The sequence below is a fragment of the Rana temporaria genome, chromosome 10, assembly GCF_905171775.1.
Source record: "Rana temporaria chromosome 10, aRanTem1.1, whole genome shotgun sequence".
Taxonomy (NCBI): domain Eukaryota; kingdom Metazoa; phylum Chordata; class Amphibia; order Anura; family Ranidae; genus Rana; species Rana temporaria.
Window position 1 is genome coordinate 111,125,725 of NC_053498.1, and position 18,795 is coordinate 111,144,519.

The window sequence follows — 18,795 nt, forward strand, 5'->3', positions numbered from 1 at the left end:
TAAATACCACCAAAGGAAATCTCTATTTGTGTGAATAAAATCATAAAAATGTCTGAGTACAGCGTTGCATGACCGCGCAATTGTCATTGAAAGTGCAAGAAAGCTGAAAATTGGTCTGGGAAGGAAGGGGGCGAAAGTGCCCAGTATTAATGTGGTTAAAGGTGCGGTTTACTACAGATTTAAGTAGTAGATGTGTATGGATTTTTTGGATATTGTTTAGTGCCACTTTTTACCACGTGTCAAGAGCATGCTCTAGTCCAGGGGTGCCCAACCAATGGCCCGGGGGCCACATGTGGCCCGCTGAGCCCTCTGATGTGGCCCGCGACCTCCTACTCTGGGATGGAATAGGATAGAATACTGTTATTAAAGGTCAGTTTATTACTAAAATTAGTGTGTATATATGGGCATATCTTTTCTGCAGTGGTTACTGGGCTGCTTTAAAACTGATCCGCAGGTGCAGATTAGTTTACCTACGGGTTACCTGCACTGAGCCATAGACTTCTGTTATTACCTGCGAGTTTGGTGAGCTTTCTGAAAGAAGGTAGGTATCTGAAAGATACCTACAGAATATAATAGAAGTCTATTGCAAAGCGCAGAAAAGCCAAAGAAACACTGTGTTGCACCCGTAGGGCAAGTTAAATCACAGCACATAAATGTGAAAGCAACCTTGGGCCCCCTTCACACAGTCAGTTCTACAGTCTGACCAATTGGACCCTCCATTCACCTCTAAGTAGTGGAAGACATAAACAAACTTGTGTCCTACCTCCAATACGATCTGCTAAAAAGTATCCGATCTGCTAAAAAGTATAGTGGGCTGTGTCAGTATCCGCTCTGCATATGCAGAGCAAACAAAAACATGCCATCCACCCGCTCCGCTCATTATGGCCCGCGACCAGTTACGAAGTTGCTTAAAGCGGGAGTTCACCCATTTAAAAAAAAAAAAAAAATCTCCCCTTAGCTTCCTGCTCGTTCGGTCTAGGGGAATCGGCTATTTATATTAAAATAGGTGCAGTACTTACCCGTTTTCGAGCTGCATCTTCTTCCGTCGCTTCCGGGTATGGGTCTTCGGGAGCGGGCGTTCCTTCTTGAGTGACAGCCTTCCGAGAGGCTTCCGACGGTCGCATCCATCGCGTCACTCGTAGCCGAAAGAAGCCGAACGTCGGTGCGGCTCTATACTGCGCCTGCGCACCGACGTTCGGCTTCTTTCGGAAAATCGTGACGCGATGGATGCGACCGTCGGAAGCCTCTCGGAAACCTGTCAATCAAGAAGGACCGCCCATTCCCGAAGCCCATACCCGGAAGCGACGGAGAGGATGCGCCTCGTAAACGGGTAAGTACTGCACATATTTTAAAATAAATTGCCGATTCCCCTAGTAATAACGAGCAGGAAGCGAAGGGGGAAAAGTGCCCTCTAAGGGTGAACCCCCGCTTTAAGTGGCCCTCACTCTTCAAAAGGTTGGGCACCCCTGCTGTAGTCAAACGACGGCTCCAGCGCAGTTGTCTAGTTCTGAAAACGCCATCATATGACAGCATCCTGATCACATATTACATTAAAGAGCCAATCAGCGGCTCATTACCACGTGATCAGCTGTGTCTAATCACAGATGTCAACATAAGCCACGTTATCGACATTCTTTTCCTCATGCTGCCAGCATGGGGAGAGGAGAAGAGAGACTATAACCGACTTCCCTAAAAGGGACATGTACACTGATAACCAGGGCACTGATTATAAGTGCAGTCTCAAGAGTGCACATCGGTGGATTTTTTTTTTTTTCGGACTTCATTTGTTTAGCAAAAAAAAAAAATACCACCAAAAGAAAGCTCTGTTTAAAAAAAATAATTAACATATTAATTTGGGTACAGTGTTGCATGACCGCGCAATTGTCATTGAAAGTTGATAGGCAAGTGGTTAAGTGATATATACTGACAATGATAGGTTTGGTCTGTGCATCCAGGCATCAATGACCTCTGGTTAGAAAAGGATTTATGTGGTAAGAATGAGGTGCTATTTCATTTTAGCTTTGGCTTTGCATGGAAGCCTTTTCAAATAGATATAAAAATAGGTCATTTCTGAAATGTAACCTATTTTTCTGCTTATAAGGAACCTGTCGGCAGAGAAATATGAGAGCCGCCATGCTTCACCAGGCTGCCTTCTGTAGCTTGGCTTCAAAGCCTTGTGAGTTCCTGCCCTAGAACAAGCATGCAGCCAGTAACAGGCTGGGACATTTACACATACTGGTTCCAGGTCAGGGATTCCCTGGTTGGTAAGAAAAGGACAAGTACAGCAGCCCTGGAGCTTGCACCTTTTAAATCAGGCCAGTCATGATTGTCCTAGGGGGTTTCTTTGTAAGAAAAAAAATTTGTTGAAGAATTTTATTTTCCTATTCCTTATACTGAACGCCTGCAATTTTTAAATTGGAGATCAGGAGAGGGTGATCCAGGTGTTAGAGAATTTGTAATAGTGATCTAATACCAGCTGACATGTCTGGCAACCTTGTACCCAGCACCAGCTGACATGTCTGGCAACCCCCAGTCTAATATTAACTGACTCGTCTGGCATTCCCTCACTTCATTAGCACTGTATAAGCTGGCGGTAGCAGGGGGTTAACGAAAACCTAAAGTGGGACTCCAGGTAAAATCTTTTAAAAGATTTTTCAGATTTTGACTTGCTACCTGAGGAGAATTAATTTCACTTCCTGTATGTGGGATAGAAAGTGAGGGAACATACGAATGTCTATGGGACAAGAAATGAGGGAACATTTTAGTGGAGACAGTTATACTGATGACTGTCAGAGCTGGAATATCCAATAAATACCTGGCAGAGGTTCCAACTAAGAAGTTTTAACTAAGAGTTTTAATTTAAAGCTGAATTTTAGCCCTGGTTCACACTGGTGCGATTTGACATGTCAAGTCGCCAGCAATTGCCAGCAATGGCACTGTCCTAATTGGTGCGATGCTGCAGATGCGCTGTCACACCGAATTCATAAGGTACCGTATTTTCCGTCGTATAAGACGACTTTCTGGATGCATCCAAAGTCGGGGGTCGTCTTATACGCCGGTGACAGTCTCCGTGCTGCGAGCGTCAATGATTTAAAAGCCGCTCCTTCTCCTCAGAGTGTCCTGTGATAGGAGGAACACAAATCTTCCCAGCAGCGCCTCTGTTCTGTGTTCCTCCTATCACAGATGCCTTCTCATCCTCGGACGTTCCGTTCCGCCTATCACAGGACAGTCTGAGGAGAAGGTGCGGCTTTCAAATCATTGACGCTCGCAGCACAGAGACTGTCACGGCCTGGTAGTCGATTCAGAAAAACGTGAGTGATTGCACTGCTCGCACAGTGAGGGGCAAGTGATGGCACAGTGAGGGGCAAGTGATGGCACAGTAAGGGGCATGTAATGTATTGGCACAGTGAGATTTGAAAAAGCCTGTTTCTGTCAGCGGTTCTAGCTACCCCTCAGCTTCCAGAAAGACTAGTAAGAAGGGGGTAGTCTTATATGGCGAGTATATCCCAAAACCAAAATTTTTCCTGGAAAATTAGGGGGTCGTCTTATACGCCGGAAAATACAGTAGTTTCTTTACTACTATTTGCGATTTCAGCCCACAATTTACATTGACATCTGTGCAAAAACCTGCACGGATGTCTCTGTAATCGCGGCCGACATGCGGGAATGAAATTGTGAGAGTTTAGTTGAACTTGCATGGCTTGATTCCCGCAGCCCAGTGTGAAACTGGGCTAAATCTGCTTTTTGCTCTTCCTGGTTCCTTCCTTCCCCCTCATCAACATGCTATAGAAGTTAAACCTTTACATTTTCCTTGCATATTGTCAGTCCCATTGACATCCTAATTAGGGGTTTGTGTTTCTCTGTGCAATTCAGGCAGATCATGCTTCATGGCAGGGGCCATCAGAGTGCTGTACATGGCTTTCAACAAACAGAAAGCCGTGGTAATGTCCACATGGGATTCTGAGCCTCCTTGATGGAAAAAAATAAAAGTCTGCAGCTTCAAATACTGTAGCTGCTGACTTATAGAAATTAGTCCCTGGGTCCTGGATTTGGGAGCTGGCTGTGACTTTCTGAGAAATCGCAGACGACTGCCCACTACATATGTGCAAGATTGTGTGCCACAGGGAGACCTCCTAGGATATATGATGGGAAGGGCAGGGACAGTGATATCATGTTTGCCTTGGTGATAAATGAGTAAGTGGGAGGGTGTACCTGTCAAAGAAAGGTACCTGCTCTCCCCCTAAGAAAAAGATAAAATTCAAAAGTGTTGGGGCAGGGATGGGGAGGAAGGTAAATGGCAATTTAATATTTAAGTGAAGGTCTGCCTTAATCACTGCAGAATCACTTGTAAAAAGTACATCCACACATGTAGGACACCCAATGTTAGGGGGTGTTATTCTTTAATGTGAATGCACCTTTGTAAACTGGTACTGACTTGTATTCCAATGTTTCTCTTCTCCCTCAGTTAATGCAACCCCAGTATTTAAAGGTACTTCACACCTATGGACAGGGCTCAAGTCCTGTGGGAACGGAGTTCCTGCACTTTTTTCACAGCAGGAACTCCGTTCCCTTTGCAGAACTAGAGCAGCCAAGCCGCCCGAGCCAATTCTTCACTAAGCGGCGATGCCCAGCTCGAGTCACTGTCAGGGGCAGGCGAACCTTAGTAATCCTTTGTTACTGGCCGCTTGCTGTATATGTATTCATCGGGTATTCCGTCACTTCCTCAATGCCGCAATGTCTCCTGGGAGCTTTTTTCATTGTTCCCAGGAGACATTGCAGAGGTCTGCTGCGAGTTATCGCGGGATTTAGAAAGAACATGCGGTTTAGTAATTATGCATATGAGCGTATCATTTTTTTTTGGTGGGGGAGTGGATCTTGGGTGGGAGTTCCCACACTTTTTTTCCCCAGGACTTGACCCCTGCCTATGGATTTGTGTAATGTGACATAATATATATATAAAGCTGCTCACCAATGTAGGTGTCCTATACTATGGATACTGGAAAGGTATGAGAGGGTGCTGTTTTTTAGAAAGCATTTAACCTGTGAACTAGCCACTAATTGAAATGACCATGAGCTATCACATCAATATGGAACATTAACAGATGATACTATAGGTAGTAAATCATAGCCGTGACAAAAACATAAAGTACAAAGTGCTAAACTAATTGTGCAACACATGAAGTTCATACAGTCTTTAAAAAAATTATTTTCAGTATGGTAGGAAATGAAGAACCATCTCCGGCTAGAATAGTTTCCAAAGCAACACCCCGAAATGCTTAATAGGATGACCTACTCACCAGAGAGCCATGACTAATTTAACTAAAAGGGTTGTCAAATAGCGCTTTGTGGTTGAGTTGTGGATCTTGTATAGTTCCTCTCTGAAGTGGATCAAAATGAACTCCTCCTGTCCTCCTCTACACCGTAATAGATCATTGAAATAGGAGAAAGGGGACCGAAGATGCGCTTTGTTGAGGAAATGTTATTAAAATGTAGTTAATATGTATTGTCACAGTGTCTCCCAGTGTTGGTTCTCACTCTAAAGAGTGGACTGGGGCAGACTGACGCTGGTTGAGTCCTGTCTGGTAGAAAGCTTTCTGAGGTTGCAGAGTGGGCATATGTCCGCCAGCGAAGGGCCCCTATGCGGTGCACAGACGATCATCTGAGGGGGATGTGTTCACTCTGCAAAGACATTATCGGTTATGAGGGGATGTAGGCTCATGTCGCCCCCCCCCCCCGTGTGCCTGATCAACACATGGGAGGGCCATGGCGTGCCCCTGCAAATAATCTCCCATCCACAGGAACGGTAGTATAATCCGGGAATGCGTTGTTCTCTGAACAACGCAGAATAAGGTTTCACTCCAACTGTGAAAATGGGAGTCTTTGAATTGTTAAGGTCGGGCAGAGCATCCATGATCTCAAGACCAGCCATGTGGCTTCCTTTGTCTAGCTGATGATAATGGCTTACAGATACAGGGGGCGGGAAATCATACACACTGTCCCTGCCCAGACACGCCCATAAGACTCTCCTAGTCATTGTTCATAGGTTGTTGTAGCTTGCCTGTGCTTGATTGGCTGATTTGTGAAGCCACCAAGCTCTATTGTTATATGAATAAAGATTGCTCCCAGGATCAGGTCAGTTGGTCGAGCTGTGAGGTTAAGGATGAAAGAATGATGGAATTTGTCTGTTAGGGAAATGCTGGAAACAGGGTCGTACTAAGATGAATTATACCAAAAGGCTGAAAGGGCGCTTATGGGCGCAGGAAAAATGAATTACACATAGCATATTTTCCACTACAGCTTTGACGTACGTTTTCATTTTATGTCTTCAGAAAGCGCACTTTTGTACACTGGTCCTGCCTAGTATGCCAGTGTTTCACTTCTCCCTCATTTTCTCTCACTCAGCTAGTATGATCCCAGTGCTGGAGGGGTGCAGGGGAGGGGCATACAAGGGCGCTGTATAGGCACCCAACACCCTCCTTTGGCGCAACTACGAAGGATGCCAACGAGGCTATATGTTTGTAAGAGTGCACAATTTGGCGCAAAACATTCTCATCGTTCCTCCCAAGACCTCCTGCTCTCTAGCTCCCTTGTCACCACCTCGCATTCTCGCCTCCAGGACTTCTCCAGAGCCTCTCCCATCCTCTGGAACGCCCTACCCCAACCTGTCCAACTATCTCCTACTCAGTCGGCCTTTAGGTGATCACGGAAATCCCATCACATCAGGGAGGTACAATATAATAAGCCTCTAGCTAAACAACTGTATTTTTAATTTCTCAGTCAGCATATTCCTTATATTTATTGCTTATTGTATCACTTGATCCTCCATTTTTTGATTGTGGGCTCTCACTAACAGGGCCCTCACTTTTGTATTGACTTGTGTTGTAACTGCACTGTCTTCCTCTCTAAAAACTGTTGGTGCTCTATAAATCCTTTATTATAATAATAATACACTGTTGCTTCATCTACCTGGTAATTTCCGTGTTGACATATAATCCTCATTAGAGCATGATTATAGCTCTATAATCACCATTTCTTTAGAGCATGTACCTTCAATGTAGTGTCTTAAAAAAAAAAAAGATATGTGAAGAGGTGGAGGCTTCAATGCGATTCAGTGTAAAATGAAAGATGGCATCCCCATTGACTTGTTTTTAGACGTGCACACTAATTACTCATCTGAGCTAGCCAATTACATGCTAGCCAAGGAAACCTACAAGTAATTATAGCACTGTATACAGAGATCCACATGTCTGCTGACAACTTTATTGGAAAGTTGCGTCATTTAACCCTACAAGATCCTAGATGATAACAAAATGACTCAAAGGACAGCAACAGAAAGGGAAAATAATGTATTTCCAAACTTGCTTTGTAAGCCCGAATATAGAAAAAGAATGAAAGTGGCTTTAAAGGCTAATGCCGCGTACACACGACTTTTTTTAAATGTAATTAAAACGATAGAGTGTAGGCTCCAGAGCATTTTTCATGACGTGAAAAATGGGCATTAAAAATTTAGAACATGCTCTATTTTTTCGTGTCGTTTTTCACGTTGTCGTTTTTCACGTCGTGAAAAACGGTCGTGTGTAGGCTTTAACGACGTGAAAAAAAACGTGCATGCTCAGAAGCAAGTTATGAGATGGGAGCACTCGTTCTGGTAAAACTAGCGTTCGTAATGGAGATGGCACATTTGTCATGCTGTAACAGACTGAAAAGCGCGAATCGTCTCTCACCAAACGATTACTAACACAAAGTCAGCAAAAGCAGCCCCAAGGGTGGCGCCATCCGAATGGTACTTCCCCTTTATAGTGCCGTCGTACGTGTTGTAGGTCACCACGCTTTGCTCAAGCATTTTTTTTTTTTTTTCACGATCGTGTGTAGGCAAGGCAGGCTTAACAAGCGTCCTTTTTCTAGACCATTAAAAATGGCCATGTGTACGCGGCATAAAGTTTTTTTTTAACCTAATGCATTCTCCGCATTAAAGTGTTAATAAACTCAGGACCCTACATTCACTCTAGCTGGTCTTCCTCAGTACACAAAACATGGAAATGCAATTATTTTAATGACTATAGACTGCTAAATACCTTTTTTTCTCATCAGCAGTATATAGCAGTCTTGTGACTTCTATCAGTGTCTACTATCAGTGTCTAGTGTCTAGTTGAAGCTTGTAGGATGAGTTTTCCTTCTCCCCTGACTGTCCTGACTGAGGCTGCATTACTCCTGACCCGTCGGCTCAGCGGGGATCATCCGTAAATTCCTGCTGAGCTGTCGGTGGACAGGGCGGTCCCCGCACACTGTGCAGAGACCGCCCTGTCTTTCCTCCGCTCTCCCCTATGGGGAATCGGATGAATACGGACCGTGTGTCCGTATTCATCCGATCTGTTCCGCCGGACGGAAGAAAAATAGGGTTTTCTTCCGTCCGCAAAAGCGGATCTTTGCGGAGGCGGATCGTTACGGACGTTAGCGGATGCATCATCCGCTAACGTCCACAATCCCATAGGGATACATTACAAGTCTGTAAAAACTCGCTACTTTTTTTTTTTTTTGATCCAACAAAATTTTATTTAGTTTGCAGAGGTACAAATTATACAAAAAAAAACTCGCTACTTTACATTGTAGCAAAGTGTAATTTCTTCTGTGTTGTCACATGAAAATATATAATAAAATATTTACTTTTGTGTGATACAGTGTGTGTGTGTCTATGTTTTTTTTTTACTTTTTTTTTCCAAGTGATCATATGCCCTCAGTTCTCAGATGCATAAGGAGCTCGGAGGTAGGAGAAACAGCAGAACAATGATCTTCCCAGTGAGTGGCTGTGCAGGGGTGTGTGTCAGGAAGAGAGCGGGCTGAGTTCTCAGCACAGCTACAGAACTGACCACGCTGTGCTCTCATACCTGTGTGGTCAGTTTGAAATTGGGCAGCAAGGGGACTGACAAGATCACCAGACTTTTCACACAAAGGAAGCAATACAAAGAGAACCGGATACTTTCTCATACAAGTACATAGTACAGCAGGAACATATAAGGAATATGAAATGTTGGGCTTACTTATTCTTAAGGTGTTTCAGAAATGGCCTTCAGCTTTTGTACCTTTTTTTTTTATTTTATTTTATTTTTTTCCTGTAATATAGTGTGTTCGGTCTTTTATTATATATTGTGTCTACACACACACACACAGAAAAAAAAAAAAAAAACTCTGTAGCAACGTCTATTGTGCCGGGTGAAACTATACAACCTTGAGTTCCTCTTGGTATTTCAAGCACTGCTGTAAAGAGGTTTCTGTGATACAGAAATGAATCGGTGAAAGATATAACCCGAGGCATATTACAAACCGGTTCGCTCACTTCTCAACAAAGGGATTAATATTTCATTTTGTATGCACATGCTTTTCTTCCGCAGTTACAGAATTTAAAGCAGTCACATCAGCATTTAAAGAGCAAAGCAAAATGGCTTGTTTGCAAACAGGGATAATGTTCACTTTAAATAGCTGTGCAAGAAAGATATGCAGCTTTTAGCATAGTTCTTTGCCTTTATAGAGTTAAAATTTACTAGCATGTGTTTTTTCAGTTAGTATGCACTATATTGTTTACCTGAATGTAATGTTTGATGTGTTTTTTCACATTCTTCATACTCGCTGGGCCACATTGTTAATGATATTCTTTAGATGGATTTGTAGGTTTGGCTTACTAGCCAGGCGACTGTTGCAAGAAGATCAATTACAAGATAGGCCACTTGCAGAGTATTTTATGTCCAATAAAAGGCTATTAACATTGCTATGATAATAATAATGTGCATGCTTTGAGGTAAGAGGAGCTGCTAAAGAGCAACTCTTCTTCAAACATTTTATTGTTGTTACAAATGGAGTGAAAGAGGTTGGTCTCTTGAATTTTTTTTATTGGTCCCCTAGAATCTTGTAGGGGGCGATGAGCAATAAAAATAAAAGTTGTAATGCACATGTTTGCAATTGTTGCACTGCCTTACTAAGAAAAATGTACATCATGTATTGTACAGGGAGTGCAGAATTATTAGGCAAGTTGTATTTTTGAGGATTAATTTTATTATTGAACAACAACCATGTTCTCAATGAACCCAAAAAACTCATTAATATCAAAGCTGAATATTTTTGGAAGTAGTTTTTAGGGGGATATCTGTGTGTGCAGGTGACTATTACTGTGCAGAATTATTAGGCAACTTAACAAAAAAAATATATATACCCATTTCAATTATTTATTTTTACCAGTGAAACCAATATAACATCTCAACATTCACAAATATACATTTCTGACATTCAAAAACAAAACAAAAACAAATCAATGACCAATATAGCCACCTTTCTTTGCAAGGACACTCAAAAGCCTGACATCCATGGATTCTGTCAGTGTTTTGATCTGTTCACCATCAACATTGCGTGCAGCAGCAACCACAGCCTCCCAGACATTGTTCAGAGAGGTGTACTGTTTTCCCTCCTTGTAAATCTCACATTTGATGATGGACCACAGGTTCTCAATGGGGTTCAGATCAGGTGAATAAGGAGGCCATGTCATTAGTTTTTCTTCTTTTATACCCTTTCTTGCCAGCCACGCTGTGGAGTACTTGGACGCGTGTGATGGAGCATTGTCCTGCATGAAAATCATGTTTTTCTTGAAGGATGCAGACTTCTTCCTGTACCACTGCTTGAAGAAGGTGTCTTCCAGAAACTGGCAGTAGGACTGGGAGTTGAGCTTGACTCCATCCTCAACCCGAAAAGGCCCCACAAGCTCATCTTTGATGATACCAGCCCAAACCAGTACTCCACCTCCACCTTGCTGGCGTCTGAGTAGGACTGGAGCTCTCTGCCCTTTACCAATCCAGCCACGGGCCCATCCATCTGGCCCATCAAGACTCACTCTCATTTCATCAGTCCATAAAACCTTAGAAAAATCAGTCTTGAGATATTTCTTGGCCCAGTCTTGACGTTTCAGCTTGTGTGTCTTGTTCAGTGGTGGTCGTCTTTCAGCCTTTCTTACCTTGGCCATGTCTCTGAGTATTGCACACCTTGTGCTTTTGGGCACTCCAGTGATGTTGCAGCTCTGAAATATGGCCAAACTGGTGGCAAGTGGCATCTTGGCAGCTGCACGCTTGACTTTTCTCAGTTCATGGGCAGTTATTTTGCGCCTTGGTTTTTCCACACGCTTCTTGCGACCCTGTTGACCATTTTGAATGAAACGCTTGATTGTTCGATGATCACGCTTCAGAAGCTTTGCAATTTTAAGAGTGCTGCATCCCTCTGCAAGATATCTCACTATTTTTGACTTTTCTGAGCCTGTCAAGTCCTTCTTTTGACCCATTTTGCCAAAGGAAAGGAAGTTGACTAATAATTATGCACACCTGATATAGGGTGTTGATGTCATTAGACCACACACCTTCTCATTACAGAGATGCACATCACCTAATATGCTTAATTGGTAGTAGGCTTTCGAGCCTATACAGCTTGGAGTAAGACAACATGCATAAAGAGGATGATGTGGTCAAAATACTAATTTGCCTAATTCTGCACTCCCTGTATATTGAATTCACCAATATGTCCTTGTGTTCTTATGTAATTTAAAACTCTAAATAAAGGGCCAGATTCTTAGTCAGTGGCATATCTTTGCCCGGGCGTAACGTATCCGATTTACGTTACGCCTCTGCAACTTAGACGGGCAAGTGCTGTATTCTCAAAGCACTTGCTCCTTGAGTTGCGGTGGCGTAGCGTAAATCGGCCGGCGTAAGCCCGCCTAATTCAAATTTGGATCAGGGGGGGCGTGTTTTATGTAAAACTACTGTGACCCGACGTGATTGACGTTTTTGCGGAACGGCGCATGAGCCGTCCGTGGAATTTCCCAGTGTGCGTTGCTCCAAAGTACGCCGCAAGGACGTCATTGGTTTCGAACGTAAATGACGTCCAGCCCCATTCACGGGACGACTTACGCAAACGATGTAACTTTTTCAAATTTCGACGCGGGAACGACGGCCATACTTAACATTGGCTGCGCCTCATATAGCAGGGGCAACTTTACGCCGGGAAAAGCCTAACATAAACGTCGTAACTTTACTGCGCCGGCCGCGCGTACGTTCGGGAATTTGCGTATCTAGCCAATTTGCATACTCGACGCGGAATTCGACGGAAGCGCCACCCAGCGGTCCAAAAAAAAATGCATTTTAGATCGCCTGTCGGATCTAATGGATATCTATGCGTAACTGATTCTAAGAATCGGTCGCATAGATACGACGGGTCAGATTAGGACTTACGACGGCGTACATAGCGCTGCGCCGTCGTAAGTCCTTTGAGAATCTGGGCCTAAATGTAGTATTTTCCTCAAAATTCTACAAACAATACCCCATAATGACAATGTGAAAGAAGTTTGTTTGAAATCTTTGCAAATTTATTAAAAACAAAAAATTTAAATAATCCCATGTACAGAAATATTTACAGGCTTTGCTCTTTACAATGAAGCACCTCCTGGCACTAGATTCAGCCTCAAGTCTTCTTCAGTATGATGCTACAAGGTTGGCACACCTATTTTTGGGCAGTTTCTCCCATTCTTCTTTGCAGGACCTCTCAAGCTCCATTAGGTTGGATGGGGAGCATCGGTGCACAGGCATTTTCAGATCTCTCCAGAGATGTACAATCAGGGTCAAGTTTGGGCTACTCAAGGACATTTACAGAGTTGTCCCGTAGCCACATTACTGCTTTCATCTTTTCCTTGATCCTGACTAGTCTCCTAGTTCATGCCGCTAAAAAACATCCTGAAAACATGATGCTGCCACCACCAGCTTCACTGTGTGAATGGTATTTGACAGGTAATGAGTGGTTCCTGGTTTCCTCCCGACATGACGCTTGCCATTCAGGCCAAAGAGTTCAATCTTTGTCTCATCAGACCAGAGAATTTTGTTTCTTATGGTCAGAGTCCTTCAGGTGCCTTTTGGCAAACTCCAGGTGGGCTGTCCTGTATCCTTTACTGACGAATGACTTCCGTTTGGCCACTCTACCATACAGGCCTGATTGGTGGAGTGCTGCAGAGATGGTTGTTCTTCTGGAAGGTTCTCCTCTCTCCACAGAGAAACACTGGAGCGCTCTGTCAGAGTGACTATCGTGTTCTTGATCACCTCCCTGACTACAGCCCTTCTCCCCGATCACTCAGTTTGGTCAGGTGGCCCATTCTAGGAAGTTATTGTGGTTCTAAACTTCTACTTGCGTATGATGAAGGCCGATGTGCTCATTAGGACCTTCAATGCTGCAGACGTTTTTCTGTACAGTTTCCCCAGATCTGTACCTCCCATACAATCCTATCTCAGAGGTCTACAGACAATTCCTTGGACTTCATGGCTTGGTTTGTGCTCTGACATGCACTATTAACTGTGGGCGTTCTATAGACCAGTGTGTGCTTTTCCAAATCCTCAACATACAAAAACATTCTTGGGGGCGGGCACACCCCCTAAAATGCATAACATAAAATGTGGAAAAGGTGAAGCACTGTGAATACTTTCCGGATGTGTGTGTGTGTATGTATATATATATGTGTGTATATATATATATATATATATATATATATATAATGTGTGTGTTTGTATATATAACATAAATACACACGCACACACTATGCATTAATATCTAACATAAGACCTCTCAGTGCCCTTCAGGGGCCGGCAAAGCAATTGGCTCTGCTGTGCTCTCTTTTTAGGTGCCCCAAGGTTGTCTAGGGATGTTTTTTTATGTGTTTTTTTAAATGTTGATTTAAAACAAATATTTGGACATAAATGGTAAGAAAAAAAAAAAAAAACTGCTCAAAAATGTATGAACTTAAAAAAAAAAAAAAAAGGTTGATTAACCACATCTGTTCACTCTGCTTTCTCCATCTGTCAGGGTGTTTTTTTGTCAACATTTGTGCGTGTAGTTCAATTATTTGGCTTCTTGTGCTGCTTTTCTTTTCCCCAGTCTGAGTGCTGCTGTACAAGGGATTATAAGAGACTGATTGTACTTCCACTAGCTGAGATTAATGGTACTTTTCAATGTTTTGGAATTCATACATAACTGCAGTAATTGGTGTTCAGTTTTACACCCAGTTACTTCTTGAACGTTATAAGAATTTTACATACTAATTCTTGTAAATAAGAGCTATGGTGAAAGGAAAACATTTTCTGTGGTCAGTTACGGTTTATGGATACGGATGCATTATTCATTATTGTCTCTCTAGGTTGCAGATGCAACTATTATTCATTCATAGCTTAGGAGCTTGCAAAAAGAAATATAAATAAAAGTTGTTCAGCTGCACAGGAAACTGGATTGACATTAGATAAACTGTATTATATTTGAGAATGCCTCACTGATAAGTCACCAATCAGGTTTCAGCCTTTACAGGTTGCAGGGTACATACTGTTTGCTATGACCTCCTTGGCCCAATAAGTATATGGTTGAATTTAGCTTTTGTTAGTGGTAAAGGTTTTTTTTTTTTTTTCAGAATATTGGAAAGTTGATCATACACAAGTAGAATTTAATTTCAAACATTTTGTGTGGAAATTCTCAATCATTAGTCAGAACATTCCATGTTGCCGTTATTGAGTCAACTTTGTTTAAAAGCCCTTACAAATTCATGCAGACCACCTACTTGAAGGGCATTCTAGATGTAATAAGCAGGTTTTACTATTAAATGGAGGATTAAGAAAATCGCATGCAAAGTTATAGAATTTATTTAATTTGAGAAAAGAAAATTCTAAAAAGCAGGACAATTTTTTTATCAGCTTCATCAATTTGAGCAGACTTGCCATTTCGAAAATTGCAAAACATTCCGAAAACCTAATTCTGCTAGTGTATAGCCAGTCGTTGGTTGTTCAGGAGTGGCTTGACAAGAGCAATACGACATTTGAAGCTCATGTTCAGGATCCGTCTGTGTGTGGTGGCTCTTGATGCCCTGACTCCCACCTCAGTCCACTCCTTGTGAAAGTCCCCAACACTTTTGAATGGCCTTTTCCTGAAAATCCTCTCCAGACTGCAGTCATCCCTGCTGCTTGTGCACCTTTTTCTTCCACACTTTTCCCTTCCACATAACTTTCTATTATTGTGCTTTGATACAGCACTTTGGGAACATCCAACTTTTTTTGCAGTTACCTTTTGAGGCTTTTCCTCCTTATGGAGGGTGTCAATGATGGTTTTCTGCACAACTGTGAGATCAGCAGTCTTTTCCATGATTGTGATTCCTACTGAACCAGACTGAGACAATTTAAAGGCTCAGGACCCCTTTGCAGGAGTTATGGCTTAATTCGCTGATTAGAGTGGGACACTTTGAGCCCTAGAATATTGCACCTTTTCATAGTATTCTAATTTTTTGAGATTGTGGATTTGGAGTTTTCATGAGCTGTAAGCCATAATCATCACAATTATAACAAATCACGGCTTGAACTATCTTGCTTTGCATGTAATGAGTCTATCTCTCACCTATTGGTTTCACCTTTTTAAGTTGCATTAGTGAAATAAATGAACTTTTGCTTGATGATTTTTTTTGAGTTTCACCTGTATATAGAAGCTTTTTGACAAAGTGAAGCATGCTAAAAGATCTCCAAAAGCAACACATCGTGCTGTAATCTAAAGAAATTCAAGAACAAATGAGAAGCAAAGTATCGTATTTATCGGAGTATAACAGGCACAGGCGTATAACGCACACCCTAACTTTAAGAGGGTAGTTTCATGAAAAAAACTTTCCACAGCCCCCTGCGTATAAGATGGTAAAAAAGTGAGTGTTATACGCCAATAAATACAGTAATTTACATATTGGTCTGGAAATGATTACAACGTAATTTCTAAGGCTTTGGGACTCCAGCGAACCATAACAGCCATTATCCACAAACAGATAAAACTTGGAACAGTGGCGAACTTTCCCAGGAGTGGCCGACCTACCAAAATGTACTTTTGGTAGGTAGAGCACAAAGACCTCCAGGATTACCTATGGATCACTTTTCAGAGGGCCAGTAAGACTTCATGTACACTGGCAACTTTTGGCATTTTTTTTGACAAAGCGCCTAAACTCAAACTTCATAAAAGCATATGTGTCCCTCTCCTGATCGTGGAAAAGTCGCGCTCAGAATAGGCCCGTTTTGACCACTGGCTGCGGGAAAACACAAAACTATGGCAAACGGTAAATGTAGGCCAGTGTGCATGAAAATGCACACTAATGTGCCTGCAATGTACCTAGAACTGACCGCACAGGTGTGAACTGGCCATATGGCCCTTAGGCTAGCCATTGGTTTAACAAAAAACTAACACATGTATATGTGTTAGTTTTTCGTTAAACCAGCGGGTTAAACAAAACGAACCCCATTCCCCCATCCACACACTTGATGTAGAAGGGAGATTCCTCAAACCTTGTCATTGTATTCTGAGAGATGTTGCCTACAGTGGTGATCGAGCAGGAAGAAGTCAACTAGGCCACAGGAATGATGTAAACCTGACACTGGGTTGTGTGGAAATCGGAAAAGCTGTCTTTTGGAGGGGCCAAAAAAAGCATGAATAGACTCAAAAAGCCAATGTACTTGTACTTTTTTTAATGTAGGGAATATAGAGTATACTGTGACGGAGCGTGCACATGTGAACTTTGACCTGCCATCTACTAGGTAGGGCAAATGCTTGTCTGCTTTATTGCTAATTTAATGGATTGATTAGGTTTTTCCTCATCACATACTTTTGGTAAAGCTATAGCAGATTGTATGATTAGATGGTGTATGGCCAGCTTAATGCAGGTGAAATATTGACAGAGCGGACAACCAGTAGGGTGTCCAGCAGAACATGTCCTACGTCTCTGCTTGTGTGTTTATTTCTGGAATAGAAGTCTAGATGGAAAAAAATTATACCCAAGGTACTCCATATACATTCAGTATAATACTTTTCTTGAAGTTATAGCCTTTATAGAGCACTTGCAGACTGACCGTATCTACCACATACATCTAATGATTTCTCTTTTATTTCTGCAGAAGGAACAAGGAAGTCACACACATCAAAATCCAAAACACTGGGGATTTCTATGACCTGTATGGTGGAGAGACGTTTGCCACATTGGCTGAACTAGTGCAGTATTACACGGAGCAGCAGGGTCTACTGAGAGAGAAAAACGGAGATGTGATCGAGCTCAAGTATCCACTGAACTCTCAGGACCCTACTTCCGAAAGGTGAGTGCATCGAATGAAATACGCAGCTATCTCAGATATCCTTATCCACCGCACCACTGCCATCTACTGGATTTTTATATATATTTTTTTCTTTCGTTTGTACAGTGTATGGTTATCTTTGCACCAGGAAATATCTGTGTTCAATATTTACAATTTTTCTGGAAAATTCCTTATTTTAGTCATGTGGAACTGAAACTTTAGTTGAGGCTTCAGTCTAGCCACATGCTGCCAAAGTAGAAGAAAGAACGAATTGTGCTAGCATATCTGATAACCATTCCTGATGACTTTTGGCATACCCCTTATGGTTGATTTAGTAAAGTAATAGAGAAATGTTCACATAACAACTTGATAAAGAAGAAAACGCTGTGTTTGTGATTGGGTATTCAGAACGAACGCATGTTCAGGCTCTAAAAGAGCACCAAACAGCAGTAAAAATAGGAAGGGGTTCTAGTCTTTTCACCTACCTTAAAGCTGTTATCCAGGTAGAATTAAATATCTGCCTGCATGTATATTACCTTTTTATCCTGTGCCTTGTCATACATGCTTAGATGCTTTCTTCAGAAATCACCACTGAAAATCCACATTCCAAGACTTTTCCATCCTTTCTCTTTCTCATCCAGTGAAGGGGCACAGGAGTTCAGAGACTTCAGGGATATATAGTGTCACCTACAGGAGGATTGAATGCCGACACACAAAAAAATATGTATGCGGAGTGTCCTGTACATGCTTAGTGCTTTATTTTCCACCATTTTGATGAAGCACCTTGTACCCTGAGCTACATAGACCTTGGATCATCGATGCATAGTGGATAATGCTGCTGTTGATGCCTCCAGCTCACACACTGCTAATGTTTAAGGAGTTACCTGTAGTGCACACCCTGTGGTGCCTGACATGGGCAGCCTGGAAGTTTTTCCACCTTTTTGGAGTTTTCACTCCACCTGTCAGGCACGGATGCCTTCTTGGCTTAATTCTGGTTTAATTTTACCATTGTCATGCATGGTTTCATGGACTCTTCAGTCCATAAAGAATGGATTGTCCCTGGCTCCAGGGCCCATAAATCCCACACTGGAGTCACAAAAGTCCCAACTTACGATATCTTAGAAGATCCTTACAATGGGCTCTAGCCTCTCGAGCTGGGGAAGGTTTCTGGGCACCTTGTCAGTGCAGGGCACATGCTACCAGCTGAATAATCTCTCCTGATCAACATCATGGAACTTTGGGCGATCTGGCTGTTCTTGCAATGCTGGACATTTGGACTGGAGGGTCAGTTGATTTGGATTCAGTTGGAACACACCACGACTGTGGCATACATCAACCATCATTGAGGCAGCAGAGCTCTTGGCACAACAGAAGGGGTAGTCTGAATCCTGTCCTGGGCAGAGCTTCATATTCCAGCCTTGTCCAAAGTGTACACCCTAGGTGTTGGCATTTAGAAGGGGGACTTCCTCAGCTGGCAGCACCTGAACCCAGTGGAATGGTCCCTGCACCTGGAGGTGTTTCAGTACCTGTTACAGGTTGGGGACACCAGATGTGACCTCTTGGCTTTTAGGAACAACAAATTGGATGGGTTTGTCTCAAGGTACAGGGATCCTCTAGCACAAGGGTCTCAACCTTTTAAATAAAGGGC

At 42.6% G+C, this 18,795-nt stretch overlaps 1 protein-coding gene across 1 annotated transcript in view; it reads left to right on the plus strand.

Annotated features, from left to right (window-relative positions):
- Positions 1-18,795, plus strand: part of LOC120915454 (tyrosine-protein phosphatase non-receptor type 11-like) — a 184,084-nt gene that overhangs the window by 117,018 nt on the left and 48,271 nt on the right. The window contains exon 3 of the mRNA XM_040325985.1: positions 16,974-17,168. Within this exon, the coding sequence (XP_040181919.1) occupies positions 16,974-17,168 (195 nt within the window). The remainder of the gene's footprint in view (positions 1-16,973; positions 17,169-18,795) is intronic.